We start from the raw sequence: 27542 nt of genomic DNA, 5'->3' as shown, positions 1-27542 counted from the left end.
AGCCTAGTAACCCCCTAGTGGCCATCGCGCTAGCCACACTAGACCCAACATGCCATACCATCGTCTCTGACTCCCGCTCCGCCGTTATCAACTATATCAACGGCCGTATTTCACACCAAGCCTTGCGCATCTTGCAACAAGCGCCCCGCTCAACTGACCATCAGGTTACACTCGTCTGGTTCCAGGCTCATGTAGGCACCGTCCCCCCGCACCTCCCCATCCTCAACGAGGTTACCCACTTCCTAGCGCGAGGCCTAGTTAACCGCGCTGGAGAAGGGGAGGCTGCCCCCACCGGTAGGGATCGCCTGACGCGCTACAATGATCTTGTTAAGTCCTTCTACTTAGAGCGTCGAACCTTCCCCGGCCCACACAACAAACTATCCCGAGCGCAGGCTACAACTGTCCTCCTGCTACAAACCAAAACTTACCCCTCGTTACAACTTTACAACAAGATCTACCCAGACATTTACCCCATTCCCACGTGCCATATCTGCAAGACACAGCCAGCCACACTTCCACACATGCTTTGGGACTGTACACACCAATACCCCGACACTAACTCCACGACCCTCTCGTCGAGATGGCACGCTGCCCTGTGTAGCCCCAACCTTGACGACCAACTCTGGGCGACCCAGCAGGCCTGCGAGGCGGCGAAGAGGCAACACCTCGACGTCCCCACGTGGGAGGCCTAGGCCCAGCCACCATCCCTTGCTGGTTTCAATAAAGTTTATTCAGTCAGTCAAGAAGGCTTCCGACATCGTTCCTGACTCTTTACCTCCCTCAGTAAATTCACTCATTATATCGTCCAGGCTCTAGACGTAGGGGGACGAAATTATCGCAGTATTTATAAATTTATCGATGCATTGGACAATGGTACATACTGGAAACTTGTGAAAAACCTCGTCGTTATCCACTACAACCATGCATTAGCTAACTGGATAGCTTCTTTTCTGTCTACCGGGTCCCCAACCTTACTCTCCAAATCTTTCCCATCCTCGATGACCAGTGCAACTTCTGGCGTGCCTCAAGGCGCAATCTAAGATTCAGCCTTGAGGCACGCCACATGTCACATGTCTGGTTCTCTTTTTATTTTATATAAGAGACTTACAACGTATCATTCCAGCAAAATTCGCATATACGCTGATTGTGTTATATACTCTACTAATAAAATTGCTAATGATCACGACATTAAGTATTCATTTGTGCCATTTATGTCATGGTTTGTTACTTGGCAAATGCAAAATACCTTCCAAAAAATTGTTTTCATGTCATTTACTAAATACTCTGTCTCATCTTCTTTCACATGTTTGTTTAATGGTTATCCACTAGAAAACGTCACAATATTAACATCTTAGATTTTCGATAAATTTCTCTTTGGCCAATAACACAACCGTGTACTTAGAAAACTAGGATACTTGCAAATTAACCAACATTCGCTCCTTCTTAACACAAGAGTCCTCATTCATAAAATGCTATTTCTTCCAGTAAATAGAGAAAGTGAACCCAGCAAGTTGGCATTAATTTTTCTCTAAATAGAAATTACCTCGCCATCTTGGCGCTGGGAAAGTGGATGCCCAGCGAAGCTGTTGAAAACACCCAGTACAATTGCTGAGGGGGTATGCAGTGGTTTATTCCTTTAGAGTAATGAGAGTAATGATTATTTCTAGCAATGGCAGTAATAGGTGTAATTGCAACTGGTCGTATTGCTTTTTTTGTCCTTGCCGATGCATTGTTCATGATGCTCCTCGGGAACCTTAACTATTGGCCCTATACCGTAAAACTATTCCAATATGTTTTTATTCCAATCCCTTGACGTCAAATTTGCGTAACCGCCGACGCAAGTATAGGGCGGTCACCTGCAAGGTTGTCTGAATAGACCATTCAAATGCTCTTCTCGTTCATAGGAGGTCACATTTGTGTGCTTGAAAAACAAATAACATTGCTTACACTGGATTCTTCTCTTATCCAATTGGCTGACAAGAGGCAAGGAGCATGCTCAAGTGGAAAGTGTCTCGATGGGGCCGAGCCAGTGCACTGAAAATCGAAAATCGGATGAAGGGGGTTGTGCCGGCGTCTGCGATTGGTCCGCTTTCCCTTATTTAGCTTGCGGTGGCTGGTCGAAAATCGCGGCGGCATGCAACGGAAGCCTAAGAATGGCGTAAATGGATCCTCAGCAAGGAAGAGCTGGCAGAACGAGGTCGTAAACGCGCCGAAAGTGCTCGAAAGCGTTACGCAGCCACGGAAAATGTTTATTATCCCCGAATAAACCCATGCTCTCGGCAGGTGCGAGTAGCCAGTGCCGGCGCAATTGTTGGCAGCCATGTTTTTTTCCTATCGGAACAGGGCAGTCTGCGGCTGTTCAGAACAAAATTCACTTTTGTTCGGCATATTAATGCATCTTTAACGCGTACACGTCACTTTGACGCGGTGAGTTCTTGCAGTCTTGTGACGTCGCGTAACAGGCAGGTGAAGTGGGTGCAGCCCGAAAACTTTTGACCAATAGCCGAAGGTCGATGGCGGAAAACTATGTAATTAGAAATAACTATTTTTCTTTCGTTCAGTCACATCATCCGTAATCAAGTGTACAGGTCATATGAGAAGGGGAGCTATCGCGCTTTTCGTGACGTCGTGTGACAGGCAGGTGAAGTGAGAATGGTCCAAAAAGTGTCTGACCATTCGCAGCGGACTGATTGCAGAATTGGAATAGGAAAGTTTAGAATATTTTTTACGTTGTAGCACCCTATGTGTTGTCTACCAGTAGTGGTCCTGCAACAATAAAGAAATCAGTAGCTAGGCTGGTTCTTTTGTGTATGAAAGGCTAGTGACGTCACCACCTACCACCGTCGCACGCTGCCATCGCCGAGGCTTCTTGCGCAGCAATAATGTTTACGGGGAATTGTAAGCTGGCAGCCCTATGTACTTCACATTGTTATCAGGGGCGCCTTATCATCATTTAAGTAGTTCGAATGCTTGGTTTGTGCTAGTTCTGTGTTGAACGACCTCTTCTGTATAATGTATGCATGACTGCAAAGAATGTACGCACTCTTCACTTCTCTTTGCTGAGTGCTTGAAACTGGCTCGACCTCCTCAATGGGTCGGCCTGGTATTTAACTACCTTCGGGATCGGCCCACATTTTTACTCAACGGAGCGGACATAAAAATCCAAACCAACTTGAGGCCAACAGCTTTGATGCATAATTCGCCCTGCACTCTTTGCAATATTGAGCTTGTCATTCTCTTCGCTTGCCGTTGTCGAGCCTTATCTTTGAAGATTTTCCATTCTCTAACTCTGCACTATTTCGTGTACGCAGTAGCTACATCGCTCCCACTAGACCTTCGTCCACCACACATTATATTCAGTTGAATATGTTTCCTTTTCTTCACTAACTCGAACCGATAAATATATTTTTTCCTGCTATGACACTGTGCAATGCTTTACCCGGACACGTTTTATCTTCATTACCCGATTGTTAACCACGGATTTTATTGCATCTCGTTTTGCTTTCAGTTTCCTTTTTCTTTGGCCACCTCTGCATTGAAAGCGAAGCTTTTCTCTCTGAACTTCACCAGGTTTCGGGACAGTGGGTGCGGCTTCTCCCTCGTGGAATCCCGTCACCATGGAGCACCTTCCTTGCACCTTCTAGCCTCCGTGCATCCACGGCCATGCACGGGAAAGAAATAAGAACCTGCAGTGTCGCCTTCCCGCATTGCATTACGCTTTCTAGAATGCCTGAATGACGTCTTCCGTATCATTTTGCGCGGACATTCAATGAACACAAACTCGTGTTTCGGCTTTGTGGACTCACACGTAACTTCGCTGCATGAAGATTCCTGCTCCTTGGATCTGACGCATTCTCATTTTCTACTCCCTACTCCTTGATAGCTCATCATGGCTGCAGTGTGTTGAAAATAAGGAAGAATAATTAACAAAAAATAGGGGGTTTTACGTGCCAAAACCACTTCCTGATTATGAGGCACGCGGTAGTGGAGGACTCCGGAAATTTTGACCAGCTGGGGTTCTTTATTGTGCACCTAAATCTAGGAACACGGGTGTTTTCGCTTTTCCCTGCTATCGAAATGCAAGAATATATAAATAAATAAATCTAACAGTGAATACGAACACCGCGCAATGATTGAAAGTTATGTAAAAAGCAAGAGCTCTTAAATTATTCACGGCCCTGCAAAATGAGCTAGGAACGTCGAAATTTCACCTGAGATTACATTTAACGTGTCACATACTTCTACAAAATGTGCACTCGGATTCGTATAAAGTTCTTTCGGCATTCTCGAAAACAGTATAAATAACAACCAAAGAACACTCGGGAACGCCTGAATAATTAGTTAGCTACAAAAACTAATTCTACAAAGCGCATAATTTTCACAACGTCGTATTGATCCTTCGAGGGCAATGGCAAAATGTGAGTGTTTCACATAAAGTGTCTGATTAGACCGAGAAGGAGGGCTTAGCAACTTTTATTTACGCCTAAACAATTCGTACACTCGAAGATTGCCTATGTATTACCTCAAGAATTTCCCATGTTTCCTCAAGATCTGTTATATCAGTGATCGAGTGTTTTCAGATAACCAACATAGCTCAGAAATGGCGCTTTTAAGCGCTTCTATCGCACATTTTTCGGTATAGTATAGTATAGTAAGCACTCACACTTTCGCTGTGAACAAAGAACCACTTAAGCGGATATTTATCTACAACGCTGCAATTCAGCGACCGATACCAGTAAAGCGTTACTTTATTTTTTTTTTACTTCGGCACCCTAGTTACCTTGGCTGTGAAAATATTTTTTTCGTGCGAATCAAGCATGCTTTCTTCTGGATTTAGAATGTCGATCTGTATGATAGGAAATTGTAGCTTACTAATCTACAGGTGTTTTTCTCTACAGGACGATGCGTGCGAGTGGAAATGATGGCCGCTTGCTTGTCCGCCGCTTCAGTTCTGGCGGTTGTTTGCGTGGCGTCTGCCGTCTGCAGAAAGAGTCGGCGCTCCCGGTCACATACAGCAATGAAGAAAACGGCAACATCAATGAACCTCAAAGGTACATCAATGCGAATTTGACAGTTTTTTTCGACCATGCTTACGGTTGTCATCTCGCACTAAGATACATGTAGTGCTTAGCTTGAATCATGCAAAGCGCGTCTTGCACTGAATTGGTAGCTGTGAATGCTTTCCGTCTCGCGTTATTGTAAGAGTCAAGCCTTCCCTTGTCTAGTCGCATCTGCTGTTCTGAACTTTTTGGTTCAGAGAAAAAGACAGACAGACAAACAAACAGACAGACAGACAGACAGACAGACAGACAGACAGACAGACAGACAGACAGACAGACAGACAGACAGACAGACAGACAGATGGACGGACGGACGGACGGACAGACACGGACAGACGGATGGACATACAGATAGATGGACGGACGGACAGACAGACAGACACGGACAGACGGGCAGGCGCGGACAGACTGACAGGCAGACGGACGGATGGACGTACAGACAGACAGACAGACACGAACAGACGGACAGACAGGCGGATGGACGGACGGACAGACAGACAGACAGACAGACAGACGGACGGACGGACGGATGGACAGATAGACGGACAGATAGATAGATAGATAGATAGATAGATAGATAGATAGATAGATAGATAGATAGATAGATAGATAGATAGATAGATAGATAGATAGATAGATAGATAGATAGACAGACGAATAGACGGGCAGATAGATAGACAGATAGACGGGCAGATAGATAGATAGATAGATAGATAGATAGATAGATAGATAGATAGATAGATAGATAGATAGATAGATTTAGGATGGAACCAGTTGGATGGTTTCGGAGCTCGTGGCGCTTGTTAAGAGAATCGACCATTCTGGAAATGAGCGTGCGGTGGCCACCGGAAACTCGCCTGCACCTTATGGCTGCAGCGTGCAGGCCATATGTGGTCCGGCGCCGCCTTCTCCCTCAACGCCTCGTAACTAATCACCAGCATGTGCACACTCGTCATGTGTGTGACGAAGGCCGGACCCCGGCCGAAACGTTGGTTATACCTGCACATTTATTGTGTCCTACAGAATTGCTGCATCATGATATTTATGTCCACTGTAGGGCGCCTCCTAATTTACTAATTTCTTCGCCCTACATAAATTTATGCTTTCCTTGACTGTGTTTCGATTCGCTTGCGACCCATTCTCTAGCTCTCGTGATCAACCGGTGACCTGTCCCACGCTATACATGGCCTGTAGAGTTCCATTCTTTTCTGCTAATGTCCACTAGAATATCCGCTATTTCCGCTTCTTCTCCGATGCCCACCGATGCCCACCTAGCTCTTCCCGTCTCTTAACCTCTCAGGACACCTTAACGTCTCAGAACATATTTCATTACAGCACTCTTATCGAGGTTATCAACTTGTTAATATTGTAGTGAAGAGGAATGCCCGGTGCCGCAGCCACATCGCCAGTCACCCGGGAAGCGTGAGCTCGAGATTGCTTGAGGTGCTCTGGTTGAGACACGCTGCGTGCTGCTCTCTTGTGTTGTATTCATATTAGATTCTGGTGGAGGTGCTACGGTTTTCATCAACCTGGAATTACGCACCCGAACTCTGCCATCCGTCATGCCAGACGACCCCAGCCGACATCCCCACCGGTTACTTCTGCCATCGTATGTGCCGGTGCCCAGCATCAGCGGGATCCTGTTAACTTCAGCGCCACCGATGAGAAAGACGTTAAAGATTGGCTGCAATCTTATGAACGGGCCAGCAACACCAACAAATGGGATGATCCCCTAAAGCTCGGCAACACGATCTTCTATTTATCGGGCGTCGCCAAGCTGTGGTTCAAAAACCTCGAAGCCGATCTCCGCACGTGGGCTAGCTTCAAAACCGGCATCGCATGAGTTTTCGGCTGCCCTGGCCTGCGCAAACTTCGCGCTGAACAACCCCTGCGAAGCCGATCCCAGCAAACTGGTGAAACGTTCACCAGCTACATAGAGGACGTCATTGACCTCTGGCGGCGTGTCATCCCGACGATTACGGAGGCGGTTAAAGTACGTCACATCATGAAGGGCATTTCTGACGATGCCTTTCATATGCTGCTCTGCAAAAACCCAGGCACTGTCTCTTAGGTCATTGAGCTTTGCCAGTGTTTCGACGAGCTCTACAGACAGCGCCTTCTCACGCGGCACCCGCCTGCGTCCAACGTTACCCTCGCGAATCTAATAGGAAGACAGCACAAGAGAGCAGCAGTCAGCGTGTCTCAACCAGAGCAGCTCAGGCAATTTCGACCTCGCGCCTCCCGGGCGACTGGTAATGTGGCTGCGGCGCCGGTGGCTGCATTCCTCTTCACTACAATTGCCCCCCATAGGAAAAGAAGCCATCCTGGTGACTCATGGTGAACATAGAATCATGGGGTCGTAATAGGGTTTCAGGCGTTGTGCGTGGACGGTTTCACGACCACGACAGCGTTGGTCCGTAGGTGATGTGACAGGCTCAACAACATAGTTCACAGGCGATGTCTGCGCTACAACACGGTAGAGTCCTTAGTATTTGGAGACAAGCTTGCATGAGAGTCCAGCAGGAACGGCGGGAACCCAAATCCACAGAAGGGAGTCCGGAAGAAAGTGACAATGCGGGTGATCACCGTCAAGTCTCGATTTTTGTTTCCATTGGTCGACGGCTGTAAAGGAACGGGCGAGCTGACTGCAATCTTGTGCGCGGCGGGCAGCTTCAGAGAGGGGCGAACATTCGGATGAGTCAGGTCTGTACGGAAGAATGGTGTCGAGGGTAGTCAAAGGTTCGCGGCCTTACAAGAGGAAGAATGGGGAGATGTTTGTGGTCGCCCGTGGTGCAGTGTTGTAGGTGAACGTGATGAATGGCAAAATGAGGTCCCAATCACTGTGATCAGAGGCGACGCATTTGGAGAGCATGTCACCAAGGCTGTGGTTAAATCTCTCCGTCAGTCTGAGGATGGCAGGTGGTGGTGGTGCGATGAACGATGCGACATTCAGCAAGGAGCGCGTTTACGACTTCGCAGAGGAAGACACGTCCTCTGTCACTTAAAAGTTCGCGAGGTGCACCGTGACGGAGTTTTTCAGGAGGAAGGATGCTATATCGCGAATGGTGACAGCAGGCAGAGCGGCTGTTTCTGCGTATCGTGTCAAATGGTCGATGGCGCCGTCTATCCAGCAGTTCCCGGAAGCCGTGCTCGGAAGAGATCCATACAGGTCAGTGCCAATGGTATCGAAGGGCCTGGCAAGACACGGGATTGGTTGGAGTGGACCAGAGACATGCTGAGTAGGAACCTTGCGGCGTTGGCACTGAGAGCACGACCGAATGTACTTGCACATGAAGGTGTACATACCACGTCAATAAAACGTGGAGCGAAGCCGGGTGTACGTCTTGAAGACACCCGCATGTGCACACTGCGGGTCAGTGTGGACGGCAGAACATATTTAACCACGAAGACGTCGAGGTATTACCAGCAACCACTTGCGCACGTCAGAGACGTTATTCCGGTGATAGAGAGGTCGATTCCGAATTTCGAAGTGAGATGCTTGACGGCGCAAAGCTCGAGTAGGTGAAGGAACACTCGACGGGTTTGAAAGGAAGAGGACAAGATCCAGGCATCCTTGCGTTGCCCCGAAGCCATGTCGCAGCCTGCTGGGAACGAACGTGCTTGGTCAACGGCAGAGAGGCAGGCATCGCTTTCGGCTGCCACGGGCGAACGGGAAAGCGCGTCGGCATCGGTGTGGCGGCAGCCAGACCTGTAGACAACACGCACGTTGAAATCCTGCAACCGCAAAACCCAGCGAGCTAAATGACCTCAGGGGTCCTTCAACGTGGACAGCCAACAAAGTGCATGGTGGTCTGTAATCACGTCGTAAGTTGTAGGGGCGGCCATAGAGATAGGGTCGAAATTTACCAAGTGCCTAGATTATGGCCAAACATTCCTTCTCCGCAACGGAATAATTCTTCTCGGCTTCCCCGCAGGGGTGTCTGCGCAAACAGGCGTTTGGTGTGTTGCGACACCACGTACCCGAGCGCACGAGGGTTGGACCCTCCCGCGTGTAGCCATGCGTGGCTTAGCCGTGTCTGGGGAAAAGGAGATCCTGGGGGTTGAGCTGAAGCGGGGTGTTTGGACCTTTAAGGCCACCCGGCGGAGGCAACACACCTCTTCGGCTTCGGCTTCACATAGATGGCACCTCCAGACTGACCCACCTGGAGGAAATCGGCAGTCGCCTTTTCCTGTCCTCCTCTCCAATCTTCGTCTTTCTCTCCCACTTTTCCATCTTTCCTGTCTTCTCTTCACTTCTAATTACTTCCGTATTCCTGGCGGCAAGGATTAACCTGGTGTAATTATCCAACCTTGGGTATTTTATAGTAGGTTATAGTGGCGATGCATGGCTGGCGTCTTCAGGCTTCCAATCCTGTAACGTCCCCTTGTTGGGCTCCGTGGTGGGTGGCCACCATCGCCGCCGAATTTTCCAATTTTTTATGGCAGAAGCTTTTCCCCCATTACCTGATCGCTCCCTGAAAAGGGGGTGCACCGATGAACAGTTCAACTTTTTCATGCAACCGAAGGTCCCCTTCCCTAAATGCCACGTTGTCCACAGCCAGCACGAAACAAAGACGGTCCGAATGATATCACCATTTCTTGTAGCCAAATCTATCACTGACGCAATAGGCCCAGGTTATAAAGTAACGAAGATGAGAAGTGGCGATCTTCTACTCGAAGTTCGCGACAAGCCACAGTACGACAAACTCTCGAAACTTGTAGCATTTGGGGACATTCCCGTTTCTGTGGGTACACACAGGTCGATGAACACAGTGCGCGGTGTCATCTCGGAAGATGACTTTATCGAACTTTCCGAAAGTGAATTACTAGAAGGATGGCAAGAACAGAACGTCGTCAAGGTACAAAGGATTAAAATAGGGCGCGATAACAAAGAAATACCAACCAGGCATATAATCATCACTTTTGGAACTAGCAACTTACCAGATTCAATTGAAACAGGATACTGCAAACTGCGGGTAAGACCATACATTCCTAACCCATGCCGATGCTTCAAGTGTCAGCGCTTCGGGCACGGTTCACAAAGTTGCCGAGGGCGCACTACTTGTGCAAAATGTGCATCAAAGGAGCACTCGTCCGACACTTGCACTTCCGCCGCACGTTGCGCTAGCTGTGAAGGGGATCACTCCGCATACTCTCGTTCTTGCCCATCATGGAAAAAAGAAAAACAAATCATCGAAATCAAAGTAAAACTGAACCTTTCCTTTCAAGAGGCGCGCAAACGCTTCGCCATTAATCAATGTAGTCCATCCTACACCGATGTGGCGCGCCGGGGGGGGCAGCGCTACATCCTTCGGCGGCCGCCCAAGTCGCACTGAGTGTGACGGCGGTCCCGCCATCAGCCCCCCCCCCCGGCTGGAACAGCTAGCGCTATACCGGCCCCCTCAAAGGAGGACCAGCAGACCCTCGGGCCTGTTGGACCCACGGCCACTGCCCAAGCAGATCGGCCCAACTTACCCGCGAAAGTGCCCGCCACGCGGGCAGTATCCACCGCCTCAGACGAGGTGATGGATACGAGCACAAATCCGGCGTCTCAGACGCCCAAGGAACGGCGCAGCTCCCTCGAGCACGCCGGGAAGAAATAGAGAGCTCGCATCAAGGGGCCTGGAAAGGCCTCGTGAGCTAAGCTATATTTCTTAGACACACAGCACAAAACACATACATTATGGATACACAGATAATACAATGGAATGTCAGGGGTTTACTCCACAACCTAGACGACATTAAGGAACTCCTAAATAAGTACAATCGAAAGGTGCTGTGTGTCCAAGAAACACATCTTAATCGTTCACGCACGAACTTTCTCCGGCAGTATACCGTTTATCGAAGAGACCGCAACGATGCCCTTGCCTCGTCTGGTGGTGTGGCAATTATTGTAGATAAGGGTGTTGCTTGCCGGCAACTACAGCTTAACACAACTCTAGAGGCAGTTGCAGTCCGTGCGGTACTGTTTAATAAACTGATCACAATTACCTCTGTATACATCCCCCCGAACTACCAACTTTCAAAAACAGAATTTTACACCTTTATCTATGAACTTCCCGAACCCTACATTGTCGTTGGAGATTTTAATGCACACAACACCCTTTGGGGAAGCCGTCGTTGTGATGTCAGAGGACGCTTAGTTGAAAACTTCCTCCTCACTACTGATGCTTGCTTGCTTAATGGGAAAGAACCTACATTTTACAGTGTCGCAAACAAAACATTCTCATCTATCGATTTAAGCATTGCATCGAGTTTACTCTTGCCGCATCTGGAGTGGAACGTAATTAAGAATCCCTACGGAAGCGATCATTTCCCCATTGTCATAAAACTAACAAAAGATGATGAGTGCTCTCCACATGTCTCCCGGTGGAAAGTCGATTGTGCCGACTGGACACGATACAGGGAGATGACACATTTGACTTGAAACGACATCTGTAATCTTTCTATCGAAGATGCAGTGACATATTTCACGGCGTTCATAGTTGATGCGGCGTCAATATGTATCCCCGTAACAAATGGATCGTCCTGTGCGCCGTTTTCCATGGTGGAACGATGACTGCAAAAAAGCGCGTAGAAATCAAAATAGGGCTTGGAACAACCTTCGAGACTATCCAACTACGGAGAATTTGATCATTTTCAAGAAAATAAAGTCTGAGGGTAGAAGAACGTGGCGCCGTGCCAAAAGGGAGAGCTGGCAAAGATATATTTCTAGCATCAACTCTTATACTGACGAACAAAAAGCCTGGAACAAAGTGAATAAAATCAAAGGTCGGCAAACACATCCTCTACCATTAGTAAACATGCAAGGAAATACTGTTCAGGACCAAGCTGACTCTCTTGGGGCCCATTTTGAAAACATTTCTAGCCCATTGCATTACTCCGATGCATTCCTTAGATACCAGAAACAAGCTGAGAGACTGCCTCTGGACCTAAAAGGAAAGAGCGATGAATCGTACAACCGTCCTTTTAATATGGCTGAATTTCAGGCTGCACTACATAGCTTTAATAAATCAGCTCCTGGAACCGACCGAATAATTTACGCGATGATTCAACACCTGCATCCCGAAGCACACAAGACACTCCTCTCCCTTTTTAACGCCATATTCTCTGCCAGCTACATCCCGTCAGCCTGGAAGCAAGCAGTCATAATCCCCATTTTGAAAGAGGGCAAGGACCCGTCTTTGGCCAGCAGCTATAGGCCTATAGCCCTAACAAGCTGCCTATGTAAGTTTTTTGAGAAGATTACCAACCGTCGCTTGGTGCATTTTCTTGAAAGTAACAAGATACTAGATCCCTTGCATTGTGGCTTCAGGGAACACAGATCAACAACAGATCAACTTGTCCGTATCGAGACAAATATCCGGGATGCTTTTGTGCAGTAACAGTTTTTCTTATCAGTATTTTTAGACATGGAGAAAGCATCCGATACTACTTGGCGTTTCGGAATTCTTCGTGATCTAGCTGGAATGGGCATCCGAGGCAACTTGCTAAAGGTAATTCAAAGTTATCTGTGCAACCGCAGATTTCATGTTCGTATTGGTAATGTCCTATCTCGTCTATTTACTCAGGAAACAGGTGTGCCACAAGGTGGAGTTCTGAGCTGTACTTTATTCCTTGTAAAAATGAATTCACTCCATTCTATCATACCACGTACAATGTTTTATTCCGTATACGTGGATGATATCCAAATAGGTTACAAGTCATGTAATCTTAGTATCTGCGAGCGACAAGTGCAGCTTGGCCTGAATAAGTTGTCTAAGTGGGCCGACGAGAACGGCTTTAAACTAAACCCTGAAAAAAGTACATGTATTCTTTTCTCCAACAAGAGAGGGGTAATACCGGAGCCCGTTATTGATCTTAATGTAGAACGGCTATCTGTTAGTCATGAACATAAATTTCTAGGCCTCATTTTAGACTCCAAACTAACTTTTACCCCACACTTAAAATATTTGAAAATGAAATGCTTGAGGACAATGAATATACTGAAGCTATTGTCTCGCACATGTTGGGGAAGTGACAGAAGATGCCTCTTGAGGTTGTACAAAAGCCTTATACGATCACGCCTTGAATATGGAGCCATTGTGTATAACTCTGCGACACCTAGTGCTTTGAAGATGCTCGATTCCGTCCACCACTTGGGTATCCGTCCTACTACTGGTGCGTTCAGGACTAGCCCCCGTAGAAAGCCTATATGCCGAATCTAATTAATGGTCCCTACATCTTCAAAGAACATATTTAAGTCTATCATACGCCCTCAAAGTGAAATCAGATTTCCATCATCCATGCCATTCAGTTATTTACGACCTGTCTACGGCTAGGCTTTTCCGTTACCGCCCAGGCACTAGACCTCCTCTGTCCCTTCGGTTGGAAGCATGGTCCGAAGAAACAGGTGCGCCGATATTAGAGAACGTCATAATGGGAACTGCGCGGCTTCCACCGCCTTGGGAGTGGAAGACTATCGAATGTGACGTGTCGTTTGCAGAAATATCAAAACGAGCTCCTGAGGCACACATACGGTCACATTTTCTTGAGCTTCAGGAGAAATATTCTTGAGCTGAATTTTACACAGATGCCTCTAAGTCTTCTTCTGGTGTTGCTTACGCAGCACTAGGACCAGCATTCTTAATATCCGTTACATTGAACCCGTATACGTGTATCTTTACAGCGGAAGCATATGCAATACTCTATGCAGCGAAGCACATCAGGCAAATGAATCTTATTAGGGCTATAGTGTTCACAGACTCATTAAGTGTAGTGCGAGCCCTTATGAATTTACGTATACATAAAAACACTGTCTTTAATGAACTGTACACATTTCTGTGCTCAGCTTATAGTGCTAAATAAATGATCATCCTATGCTGGGTACCTGGCCACTGTGGCATAAAGAGCAACGAAGCTGTGGACGAGAAAGCTACTTCAGCAGCTTTTAGAGACACGGACATAAACATACCCATCCCAGCCACTGATCTTAAAGCATACTTGCGTAACAAGCTCAAAATCCATTGGCAGCAACAGTGGAATGCTGAGATATCAAATAAACTTCACTTGATAAAGCCCAAATTAGGATATTGGGTATCGGAGAGAACGTCACGATAAAACGAAGTGCTCCGTTGCCGATTAAGAATAGGACACACGGCACTCACTCTTACCTCTTGACTGGGGGGTATCCTCCCACTTGTGGTAAGTGCGGCCAGAACCTCACAGTCCTGCACGTTCTTATTCAATGCCCTGCATTAGAAACACACAGGAAAAAGTATTTCATTTCTGCATATCGCGAAAATATTCCTCTTCACCCGAAATTTTTTCTCGGCAATGAACCGCTTTTTAATCCGAAACTAGTTTTAGCGTTTTTAGCTGAAACAGACACTCTCGAAATCATTTGGCCAGGACATTTTTAGCTCACGTATAACAGCCTTGTACTCAAAGGCTTTCTTGAATCTAAAGTGTCAATGCTATGTTTTATTGCATCATGCTTTTAGCGAGACCCCATTACCGTAGCCCACAGCATTACTCAGTCAGAGTCATTATTTTAGCAGCTATATATTTTACGCCGTCTACAGCGAACGATTTTAGGCCTTTTTACAGCCATGTCACATATACCATGAGAAATTCATTGTCTAACTCATTGCCTGCATCATTCACAATGCACCGTTAACATAACATTTGTCATGGCGCTCTTTGGCCATACCTGGCCCTTGCGCCATAAAACACTACACATCATCATCTTCTCGGCTTTGTTGAGGGTGTGGCTTGCGTATGCAACGACGTACTCGTCCAATCCAGATTCGCGCTTCGCGAGCACAGCGCCAAGTCCAACACCGCTGGCGTCGGTGTGTACTTCGGTCGGAGCTATCGGGTCGAAGTGACGCAGTATGGGCAGCGAGGTCAGTAGACGACGCAACTCTTGGAAGGCATTGTCAACTCGAAGGCAGCGTAGTCATTCAAGTCGCTCCGTAGAAGCTGATTCATGAGAGCGGTGATGGACGCAAAATTCCGAATGACGTTGCGAAAGTAAGAACACAGGCCAAGGAAGCTGCGAAATTCTCTTACGGAGGAAGGTTTGGAGAAATCAGCAACTGCACGGAGCTTGGCGCGTCAGGAAGAATACCGTGTTTAGATACTACATGGCCAAGGATGGTGAAGTGACATGGGCCAAAGTGGCATTTTTTCAAGTTGAGCTGAAGGCCGGCGGCAGTTAGGGACTGCAACACTTCCTCCAGCCTACAGAGATGGGTGGGAAAATCGGGCGAAAAAATAACCACATCATTTAAGTAGCACAGACACGTATTCCACTTGAGACCACGGAAATGATTGTACATCATATGCTCAAATGTTGTGGGGGCGTTGCAAAGCCCGAAAGGCATGACACGAAATTCCTATAGGCCATCTGGTGTTACAAAGACCGTTTTAGGTTGGTCTTCGGGTGCCATGGGGCCTTGCCAATAGCCGCTGCGTAAGTCAATAGAAGAAATCCGTGCCTTGGAGACAGCCAAGGGTGGAGTCAATTCTCGAAAGAAGGTAAATATCTTTATGAGTTATTTTATTAAGATGACGGTAATCGTCAGAACATCGTATCGATCCATCCTTCTTCTTAACAAGAACAACCGGAGATGCCCAGGGGCTGTCCGAAGGCTGAATGACACCGCGCTTGAGCATGTCACCAACTTGGTCGTCGATAACACGGCGCTCTGTCGCGGATACGTGATATGGTTTTGTCGCACTGGCGCACTGGTACCCGTGTCGATGCGATGACAAACCGTTGACGTGCGGCCCAAGGGAACATGCTGGCAATCGAAAGACGAACGGAACTTGTCGAAAAGGCGTAGAAGCTGGGTGCGTTGAGAAACAGTCAACATGTCGGCGATGGAGCAATGTAAAACATCGGGCGAAGTCGGCTGCTGCGCGGGGTTAAAATTCACTCTGGTGACCTCATGAGTGGCGATGGGACCAGTTGGCATGTCAATGACGGCAGCAGTGTCGACCCACTGGGCACGGCCAACCCACGGTCCACGAAGCAAAGTGAGGGGACAGGATAATCGGTTGGCGACGAGCAATCTGCTGACGCAGGCATGAACGTCCAAAAGAGCGAAAGCCAGCTTCGAACAGTTCCGCCGAGCGAGAATTGCAGATGGCGTAAAAAGTGCGCTGGCATCAGCAACAATTTTGCATGACACTATGGCAAGGGCAGATGAGTGCGGTGGAATTGTAACATCTTCGGCAACAAATACTTAATCTTCAGGTCCATGAGCGTCAAAGAGTGGGGCATTAGATAGCGTTTGAAATTCCACTTCAGCACGAGAACAGTCGATGACGGCCTTATAAAAGGAAAGGAAGTCCCAGCCCAAAATAAGATCGTGGGAACAAGAACACATCACCAAAAATTCGACGATGTAGAGGAGGCTGTTGATCACAACGCGAGAAGTACACGCAGGTGCAGGCGTGATGTGGTCTGCGCTGGCAGTACGAAGCGAAACGTTGGACAGTGGAGCGAACGGCAAAGTTTGGCGCTAATAACTGCAACTGCGGCACCAGTGTCAACGAGGGCAAATGCAGCGACGCTGTTCACATATACGTCAATAACATTAGTCAGACAAGGGAGAGACCTTGGTCTATTCGTGGGTGACGCAGTTCTTGCCTCTGGAATGCGACGATTAGTTTTCCCGTTCCGGCGAACAAGGACGATGGCATATCGGAGAAAGCGAGCGGCGTCGAGGCGATGGAGAACGGCGGTCAACAAGAGGGCGGTGGTCCGAGTAGGAAGACGTCTGGCCGGTGTTCAGAGACGCGGAGGATGACGGGTATGGGGAAACGTATGATGCGGCGTCGAAGCTACGGTGTTAGGACGCTGCGCGTCGACGACAAAATGGTGCAACGTGGCCAGGTACACCACACGGAAAACATATTGGCCGCTTGTCAGGAGTGTGCCATTGTCCACTGCTGTACCGTGGCTGAACGAAGTGAGAAGCTGGTCGCAGCGGCACGACCGATGGGCATGGCGCAAAGGTCGCAGGCGGTGGTCGCGCGAGAGCCTCGGCATAGCTGAAAGGTGCAAAATAACGAATTAAATTATGGGGTTTTACGTGCCAAAACCATATTCCCATTATGATGCACGTCGTTTTTGGGGACTCCGCAATCATTTTGGCCACCTGGGTTCTTTAACGAGCAGATAAGTCTAAGTACACGGGTGTTCTTTCATTTCACCCCCATCGAAATGCGGCCTCCGTGGCGGTGGTTTCATCCCGTGACTTCGTGCTAAGCGCAGTAGCAGACCACTAAACAACCATTGCGGCTTCTTAAGTTGTATTCCTGCTTCGTTGTTATTCATTTGCTTTCATTTCGATTTAATAAACATTTATTTATTTCAGATAACATCTATATATAATTTCCCCGATGATGATCAGGATTTAATGAGATCAGCATTCCCGGCAAATTTGTAATCCATTACTCAAATAATATTGCGCAACAAAAGAAGGACACGCACGTGAGAGGACGACACACCACGCTTAGTGTGTCGTCCTCTCACGTTCGTGTCGTTCTTTTGTTGCGAAATATGATTTGAGTGACGATGTGGATGTCATTGTTGCGGGCTTGCTCGAATATAACCAATAAAATGCTACAGAAATTTTGAGAATTGTCAAGAAATGCGTAAGCATTCTTTGGGTCGGCTGTTACTTAGCTTTTGTTCATTTGCTTTTCCTAGTTTATACATGTGTACTCATCGCTTTTCCGGTGCACTGAAAATCCGTGAAGTGAACGATGGGAAGATGAATTACCAGCAATCTTTATGGCCCTTCAAAGTGATCGTATCAACTGGTCCGGAATGCCATCACAACCGGTTTGACCACAGCTGTTGTTTCTTCACTTTTTACTTTTATTTTCTCCTTTTCCTTTTTTGTTAGGACCTTGACACGGCGACGGCAACGTGACGAGTTTCATAAGCACTACCAACCATTATTTATTTTATTTCGTTTACACTATAGTGCACAACTGAGGTTTTTTAGCGCACGAAAAGGGACGAAAGACAGTGGCAGACGCGGACACAGCGCTAGCTTCCAACGATTGTTTTATTCCATGAAGCGGTACACATATATATAGGCAACACACACCACCGTACGCATGCGCATATGTACTGATTTCTAATAAAAAGAGACAGCGACAAGACATGCGTAATAGAAAGTTAAGATGATATCAAAGATGAAAGACCATGCATAGCCAATTTTTTTTTAATTGCAAGATTAAAATGTAATTTCCATCAGGCCACCCCTTGTGTCACGTTTAAAAAATCGAATTCTTTTCTTGCAAGATCTATTGAAAGGCAACTGGGCTTCTCAGAAGCACAGTAACTGGCGTTGCACAAGTTGGACAGCTTGATTGGCGCTGAAAAGATGACGCTTACATTTGCGTTATAGCCAATCTTCTTGAGTCTGTGCGAGATATCGTGGATGTACGGTATGATTGCGCGTTTCTGCTTCACTCCCGCATTTTCCAGTGAAGTACACCCCTCATCCTGTCGCCCGCGTTTTGCAGTCTTAAGGAGACCTTCGGCCGCAGCTGTGATGGTATGCTGCGGGAAACCGGCCTGTTTCAGGCGATCCACTTGCGCCAGAAAACTGGACAAATACTTGTGAGGACATGAGCGGCGAAGCGCATTCATTAGGGTCGACTTTGCGATTCCCCTCTTAACCAACTTAGAGTGGCCCGATGAATATAGCAGTAGTGGTTTGTTCGCCCTTGGTTAATGTGCCCAGCACACCTGGCGTCCCTCAAAAAACATTATTATATCGAGAAATCGCAAAGAACCATCCTGCGGCGTTTCATGCGTAACATTGAGTGGCTGTAAACACTTGTTGAAAGGATCTAGCACTTGCGTGACATCAAGACAAACCTCCCCGCTAGGACATGAATCGAGAAGAGCAAGGTAGTCGTCAACGTACCTATACACCTTTTAAATTTGGCTATGCATGGTCGTTCTTTCATCTTTGATATCATCGTAACTTCCCATTACACATGTCTCGTCGCTGTGTTATTTGATTAGAAATCAGTACATATCCGCATGCGTACGGTGGTGTGTGCTACCTGTATATATGTGTACCGCTTCGTGGAATAAAACATTTGTTGGAAGTCAGCGCTGTGTCCGCGTCTTGCCACTGTCTTTCGTGTCCCTTTTCGTGCGCTAAAAAATCCTCAGTTATGGAATACCAACACGCCCTAACCTACGCTCTTTCAAGTGTAGTGCAGTCACGAAGAACCATGCAGGTGCCAAATTGTTTATACAATTGCGCAGTTTTGTAGCACAAATGACGCCGCGCGACACACAAGCACACTTAGTGGATAATACAGATCAAATATACGGAGGAAACAGCAATACCCATCCGACAGCATCCGGAACGCGTGGCTGAGAAAGAGCGTGAAGCAATACAGCAGCAAGTCAAGAAAATGCTAGAAGATGATGTCATCCAGCCGTCAAAAAGCCCTTGGGCATCGCCCGTGGTACTCGTTAAGAAGAAGGATGATAGCCTGCGGTTTTGTATCGATTATCGCAAGCTCAATCGGATTACAAAAAAAAAAAGATGTGTATCCCTTACCCCGCATCGACGATTCCCTCGACAGGCTACGGCATGCACGGTACTTCTCATCGATGGACTTAAAAAGTGGATACTGGCAAATAGAGGTCGATGAGCGGGATCGCGAAAAGACTGCATTTGTAACGCCCGATGGGCTCTATGAATTCAAAGTTCTGCCTTTTGGTTTGTGTTCCGCCCCAGCCACGTTCCAAGGACTAATGGATACTGTACTCTCAGACCTTAAGTGGAAGACTTGCTTAGTCTACCTAGATGATGTCATTGTTTATTCTGCCACATTTGATGAACATCTCAGACGGCTACGGTCGGTTGTTCAAGCCATACGGTCCGCTGGGCTTACCTTAAAACCTGAAAAGCGCCACTTTGGATACGAAGAACTACAGTTTTTGGGCCACGTAGTAAGTCACACAGGTGTCAGACCTGATCCTGAGAAAATCGCAGCCGTCGCAAAGTTTTCAAGGCCTACAGACAAAAAGGCAGTCAGACGCTTTCTGGGCTTATGCGCATATTACCGGCGATTTTTTGCGGGTTTTGCACGCATCGCCTCACCGCTTACCTGCTTAACCAGAGATAATGTCACGTTTGTGTGGGGCGAGGAGCAGGAGGCGGCATTTAACGAGTTGCGGCACCGTCTACAAACTCCGCCTGTTCTTGCCCATTCTGACGTGGATGCGCCGACAATGATCTACACCGATGCCAGCAACGTAGGTTTAGGCGCCGTCCCTGTTCAACGGCAAGACGGCGCTGAGCGAGTCATCGCTTACGCGAGTAGAACATTGTCACGTGCCGAATCGAACTACTCCACCACAGAGAAGGAATGCTTGGCTGTAGTATGGGCAGTTACCAAGTTCCGTCCGTACATATACGGCCGCCCATTTCAAGTTATAAGTGACCACCATTCTCTCTGTTGGTTGACCAACATGAAATATCCATCTGCACGTTTGGCACGCTGGAGCCTACGGCTTCAAGAGTACGACATGACGGTGGTCTATAAATCGGGAAGGCAGCACTTAGACGCTGATTGCCTTTCCAGATCGCCGATCGAGTCGTCAGGCGGAGATGATGACGAATCCACTGGCTTTTTGGGAGTTGTTGATGCGGCCGCCATCACTCAACAACAGCAAGAGGACCAGGAGCTCGCGTCACTAATTGATTTCTTAGAAGGCCGCACCACAAACAAGCCCAGATTGTTCTCGAGGCACCTGTCATCATTCTGCCTACGCAACAGTGTTCTTTTTAGAAGGAACTTCTCTTCAACAGGGAAGAAATATCTACTAGTCGTCCCTAAAACACACCCCAATGAAATTTTGCAGGCCTGTCACGACGAAGCTACCTCAGGTCACTTAGGCTACACAAGAAAATTAGCACGGATGAAAAAGAAGTATTAATGGCCACGGCTCGCAGCACAGGTTCGAACGTGCCTTGACTGTCAGCGGCGAAAAGTGCCACCTACGAAACCTGCCGGACTATTACATACCGTTCCAGTGCCTGCAACACCGTTTGCACAAATTGGGATGGACCTTTTGGGCCCATTCCCAATATCTGCTGCCGGAAATAAGTGGATCATAGTCGCGACAGATTACCTTACGCGATATGCTGAAACCAAGGCACTTCCTAGCAGCACAGCAGCCGAGGCCGCACAGTTCTTCATCGAAAACGTCGTCCTGAGGCACGGTGCTCCAGCGGTCATCGTAACCGACAGGGGAACCGCGTTCACGGCTGAACTTTTGCGAACTGTACTCACCCTCAGTGGCACGGCACACAGAAGGACGACAGCCTATCACCCGCAAAGCAATGGACTTACGGAACGCCTCAACAAGACTCTCGCAGACATGCTGTGCATGTATGTCGATGTGGAACACAAGAACTGTGACCAAATATTACCCTACGTAACGCTTGCTTATAATACGGCTCGGCAAGAAACAACAAGAATGACGCCATTCAGTCTCCTCCACGGTCGAGAAGTGACTACAATGCTGGATGCTATGCTTCCTCATGACTTCAGCGATTCCGAGACTGACGCCGCAGATTTTACAGAGCGCGCTGAAGAAGCAAGACAGCTCGCGCGCGTTCGCATAGCTAGCCAGCAAGACCGTGATGCCCGACGTTACAATGAACACCATCGATGCGTCGTCTACCAGCCCGGGCAAAGAGTGTGGGTTTGGGCTCCAGCACGCCGCCGAGGCCTCGCGGAGAAACTTCTGCGACGATACTTCGGACCGTACAAGGTTTTACGACGCCTTAGCGACGTCAACTATGAAGTCGTTCCTGACAGCCCATCCTGCTCGAGGCGCCGTCAGGACCTGCCTGAGACTGTGCACGTGGTGCGCATGAAACCGTATTTTTCTGAATGACATGGACACGCTCTGGTTTGCTGGACACCAGATGCTACCCGCCGAGCATCGGGACGATGCTCTTTCTGGAGGAGGGCAAATGCCGCGACGCCATCAGCGCCCAACCACGTTGACGAAAAAGACGACGACCTCGTCTGTGCAAGCGAGGCGCTAGAGAAGAAGCGTGGACTGAGCGCGTGCCCCAACTCTGTCGAATAAATACCGCTCTCCTTTCTTGTCTCCAGGGAGCCGTGACAATATATATATATATATATATATATATATATATATATATATATATATATATATATATGAAATCAAGAAAAAGAAATGGGTATGGGCCGGACATGTAATGTGGAGGGAAGATAAACGATGGTCATAAAGGGTTCAAGTTCAAGTTTATTCTTCTTCTAGTACAGACTAGAAACGTCCTCCCGGGCTAAAAGCTGCCGTCAGCAGCTTGACTGGACGCAGATCGGACTAGATTCCAAAGGAAAGCAAGCGTAGAAGGGGCGGCAGTAAGTTAGGTGGACGGATGAGATTAAGAAGTTTGCAGGGAAAATAGGGCCACAATTAGTACACGACCGGGGTAGTTGGTGAAATATGCGTGAGGCCTTTGCCCTGCAGTGAGCGTAACCAGGCTGATGATATATATATGCTCATCGAACTTTGAAATATCGCCTATGGGAGATAACAGAATTTCATTCAATTTCATTTCTTGCGCTGAATTATTCTGAGACGGACACTAATTAGCAAGCGAAAGAGACACACCCAATCACCCACTCAAGATAATGTACTAATTAACTTTTTAATCATATCCAATCAACTCAAGCTTTATTTCCTTTTGAGAGAGGAGCAGGCGGGACGAAAAGCTACGGCAAATACTGTAATATACGAATTGTAGCGGTTAGTTTGCAAGATAGATGCATACGAACAATTTTTGTAGATCATACTCTGCACGAAGTTGATATGCGCCTTCAAATTCGCTGTAAGAATGCACTGTTCTTCCACATAATTATTGACAATATGGTCTTTTCTGCATTAGTAATGAATATCTCGAAACTGGTGCCATCCTAAAAATTCATTTTCAGTAAATACGCTTTGCAAACCCATGCCTGCAATTCATAAATTGCAATGTTTGGTGTGAACTAAGTAATTAAGAAGTTAACTAGTGAATGTCCGGTAATTATTTATCTATGTTTTTCGATTTCTCATGCCAGTAATGTCTTCCTCTTTGTATATTCATGCTCAAGAAATGATAAGATGCTTTCTGTGATAGGTGAAAATTAAAAGTTATTTTAAATAATAATGAAAATTTTGTAAATGTACCTTGCCCATTGCAGACTACAACTTTGTTCCTGGCTACGTTCCTGAAAGCTGCAGTCACCTCCAGTGCGGTCACCCAAGAAGCTGTCGGCTTCCTTGCGGTAACAATGAAAAAGTGCCTGGCCTGCAGGTTGCCTTCAAGGAAGCCAGTAGCCCTGAAGACGGCACTTACTTTGTGTTCGACCTACGCTCTTGAGCAGTGCATACAAACAGAATTTGATTGGCTCTGCTTAGATATATGGGCTCAAATGTGGAGCGCCAACAATATCTGAAAAGAGCAGAACTCATTGGCTCGTATTTCCCTTGATCTCACTTTTCTGCAGCAAGCAAAGTTTAACCACATTTATCACAAAAAAACAGGACCAGAAGCAACGGTCTCGATCTTTTAGAAAGATCAGAAACAGCATGAGCCAACGCATCTGAAGTACTCCGAAAATTTCCTGCAGAACTACTTTACACAAATCGCACTGTGGTGCGATTTCGTTCGGATAATGCTCAACAGAACGACGTTCTTTTTTATATTTTGCTTTTACAATTGCTGCAGAGCTCAACGGCAAAAGACGATGATAGGCAAGTTTGCACGTGGCTGTGGGTGTTACTGGTGCGACTGGAGGTGTCAAACATTGTTATATTTTGCGAAACTCCCTTACGCAATGCCCTTTTCGGGCCTATAAGGTATTTTGAATAAATAAATAGGTTAGCACAGGAAACGAGCCACTGATCGAAAAAGGGCCCCATTCTGGCAGATTCTTTTTTCATGCCTTAGCCTTTTGCCCAACAACAGCTGATTGCTGAAAAAGTTAAGCTCTGAATTTTTGTGTAATTATGTGGGAAAGGCCCTTTTATGTAGCGGAATATATACTTCATGCTTGGACATTCGAATTTGGAACTACGTTGTTTGTGGCATACCTTCAGCAATGTTCTCATAATAAGAAATTACGAACGCTTTGTGTACCTCACAAATCGCGCATGGAGCCCAGTTGAATGCTGGACAATTGCTCAATGTTGCCATAAGAGAGACCACAGTGCGTGTTTTCCAACATGTTTTCGTGCTTTTCTACGACGGAGTGTGAAATTAAAGTAGGTTGTTTCGACACGTAAATAGGACAAAGAGCTCCTCATATGACTCCCTATATTCCGCAGTAGGCAATCGCAAGATCTGCGAAGTCTCATAAGTGTTATGTGAAAATGCCTACATGATTTGTAAATGCCCCATAAAAAAAACTGTAACAGCCTCCGGCCTTGCTTGCCGTAGGTAAGTATAAAAATTATTCGCCTTACATTTCGAAACAGGGTTGCTTCCAGAGAATTCAATCTTGCTGGTGTTGCAGATAACGGAATCGATAACCATGCTAGTTGGTCTTCATTCGTCTTTGAATTGACTTTTCCCGCACAAGACACAACATGGACGTGCTGTCCCTGTGTGCTTCGTTGTCATCCATGCAGTTCCTTGCGCTGAACATTGAATGATACCAGATGTTACTCTGAATAAGTACATGTGTACATATTCTGCGTGCTAATTTGCGTTAGTTTGAGCGAATAGTATTAATACATGATATGGGGTTGAATAGATTCACCAAATAGTTTACTAGTCATTTCACTTCCCGTGGCGCTGCATTAGATACAGCATGAAGCCAAAAGAAAAGAAATAAGCTGGAAAACAATGAACATTGCAAGGTCACAACAATTTCCAGGATGCGTGATGGACACTATTACTTGGGGAATTACTTGGGGTGGGTAATTGCAGTTATCCATAAAATATGTATGCTGCAATAAATAACTGCTTATGTGACAAGTGTAATTTGCTATTCACAATGATGGCATCTGTTGCTGGGATCCGTTGAAGCATTATTTTCTAATCTAGTGAATGCATAACGTAGGGGTCTTGAAATGGCTATTTAGAGGTTTAAAATGTGAAGTGTTGTGTTGAAAACTTCATAAGTGATCTAAAGTTAGCTTTTTTAGGCTGCGTTATACACCATCTCATATACCCACAAGGCAACAAAGTACGTATTTATGCACTTTGTATGCATTTAAGGAAGGAATTTTTTGTGCATAAAATGGCAGGGACCGAACGCGCTAAGCTTCATGTTCGTAAATCACATTTGCCACTGGTACCACGCTTCCTTCCTAAAATTATTAGGTGCAACAGTGTGAATGAGGCATCTGCTCTTGTGAAGTCTTCTAACATAACTTGAATATTGGTGAAAACACAAAGAACGTCTGGACGTTTTACCGTTGTTTCTATTTTGCTGGCCTTGAGAGCAAGATTCAGTGGCGATGTTGTACAATTTTACTGTAATTTGCACCTTCAACTGTATAACTTAAGCGTCATTGGCATATCCCTGTGGTAACAATCATTATGGCAAATTATTTTATTCGACAGTTGGCTTAAGCTACTTTCTGACCGTAGCGAAGAAAGACTGCAAGCGCTCAGCGTGGTGCTATACATCGCTTTACTTATTTATTCGCACGAATGTTGCTAAATTTAGGAAAACGAGCAGTATGCCCAGGACAATTGTGATATTCTTGGAATTCAGTGCGTGAGACTACGGGTCTCGTCCTTTCTTTTTGCCTCTAATGCATCCATGTTCGTAGATCTGTCACCTTTATAAATAAGTTTGATATCCCCTATATACTACGCTCAATCGCAGGAACTTTCATACATATAAACGCCTCTACTCTAAAGCTCATGTATTCAGAGAGTTCTAGTATGCATCTTCGGCGGAAATCATGTACGCGAAAGCAGGTATATAGATTTCACCCTGATGTGCGTTTTCGCCATGAAACAGGAGTGGCGATCCAAGCACAGGCAGTCCTCAGGAGCACAAGAATTGCAACACATCCAACAAAACAAACTGGCCATGTGTAGAGAGAAGTGCAAATTGTCACATCCAATTATTGTTTTGCTTGTAGCCCTATTGTATGCACAGCAAGAAACCCGGAGCACCAAGCAGTAGCGAAAAAGTAAATGCATTCGCACTATGTAACTTTCCCTAGTAACCATTTTTACGAGAGGACTCAATGCATGTGGCAAAGGAAGACCAAATGGGAGTTTATTTGTAGGCATGCTGCTTATAAATATTGCATTGCTTTGGTGCTGAACACAAAAAAGTGCGAGCTAGTCAATATCGGAAAGTATCTTACAATTTAGACAGCTGAGAAGACTTGGCTGTCCCTGAAAAAATAAGTTGCGTTTTGCAGGGTAAAGTTATGCAGTTTACTCGTACTCAGTTTTAATTAGGAGAGGTGACACTCAAAGTACGATTGCGTGTTAGACACAGTTCGCACTTGGCTTCTAGCGGTACCAATTCTTTAAATCTGTTTAGCAACATCGCCAGATGTTTTTAATAGAGCTAACTGACGGGGTTTGGCTATGGCTAGGTTAGGTTATTAGACATTGCCCATTGGAAACCGCAGCAGCTAAGCCGAGCTTCACATTACCTTCTCAATCGAGTCCGCCAAATTAGAAGCTGAAGAGATATCAGGTCCGGATAGTAGCGATTACTCGACATTTCAGAACACCTAGTTGATATTTATCGCTGACTATCTTCGTATTGTTTGGCCAGCAGGAAAGTTCGTCTCATTTCACAATATCAAAGTACACTGTACACACTGTAGTTTCTTGTAATCATTAGCCGGTCATGCTTAAAAATGCCTAAATGAAACCCACTTTTTAGGAAAGATTCCTCTCGGGCGTGTTAAGTGCCAACTTTAACCAACAATTTCATAGAAAAAAAGACCCGCGCACACGGATCTGTTCGCATCAACTACTGCCCCGAGTTGACGCCAATTCCACGCTTGCTGAAGCAGCAACGAAAGCATATTTAGTACATAACCCTTTTAGTACGACTACACAGCAAAATAGCCATGTCGCACTATTTGCAGGAACCACTCCAGTAAGGAATGCCTTTTTATATAAGGAGCTGCGCAGTGACCGTACCTCAAGCTATGCATGATATTTTGTTACCATGCTCGCCTTCATTTTGCCGCATGCCTCATGCACATGTTTTGCAGATAACGCAAGACTATTTTGTACATTTTAGCGGATCATGTTAAAGTTGGCATGATATGAAATTTACGTAAACATGCTGAAGAGCTTTTTTATGTACTCTTGACTTTCAAATAAAGTGTGAAAAAGTGCTTCTTAACTCATCATGGTACATTTTAGAGATTCTATGGAGAAAAGTAGTTTGCTGTGTTCTTCTTCGCTTAAACAGTTTTCTTGATCGGACAAC

General features: G+C 46.5%; 1 protein-coding gene across 3 annotated transcripts in view; it reads left to right on the top strand.

Annotated features, from left to right (window-relative positions):
• Positions 1-27289, top strand: part of LOC135907116 (uncharacterized) — a 288229-nt gene extending 260940 nt beyond the window's left edge. For all 3 annotated transcript variants that reach the window (XM_070522689.1, XM_070522688.1, XM_070522687.1), the window contains exons 8-9: positions 4899-5051; positions 23322-27289. In XM_070522689.1, the coding sequence (XP_070378790.1) occupies positions 4899-5051; positions 23322-23500 (332 nt within the window). In that variant the 3' untranslated portion in view covers positions 23501-27289. The remainder of the gene's footprint in view (positions 1-4898; positions 5052-23321) is intronic.
• The last annotated feature ends 253 nt before the right edge of the window (positions 27290-27542 follow it).

This window comes from Dermacentor albipictus, chromosome 7 (genome assembly GCF_038994185.2).
Source record: "Dermacentor albipictus isolate Rhodes 1998 colony chromosome 7, USDA_Dalb.pri_finalv2, whole genome shotgun sequence".
Lineage (NCBI taxonomy): Eukaryota > Metazoa > Arthropoda > Arachnida > Ixodida > Ixodidae > Dermacentor > Dermacentor albipictus.
The sequence above is the reverse complement of the archived record's forward strand: the minus strand, read 5'-3'. Positions and strand labels throughout refer to the sequence as shown.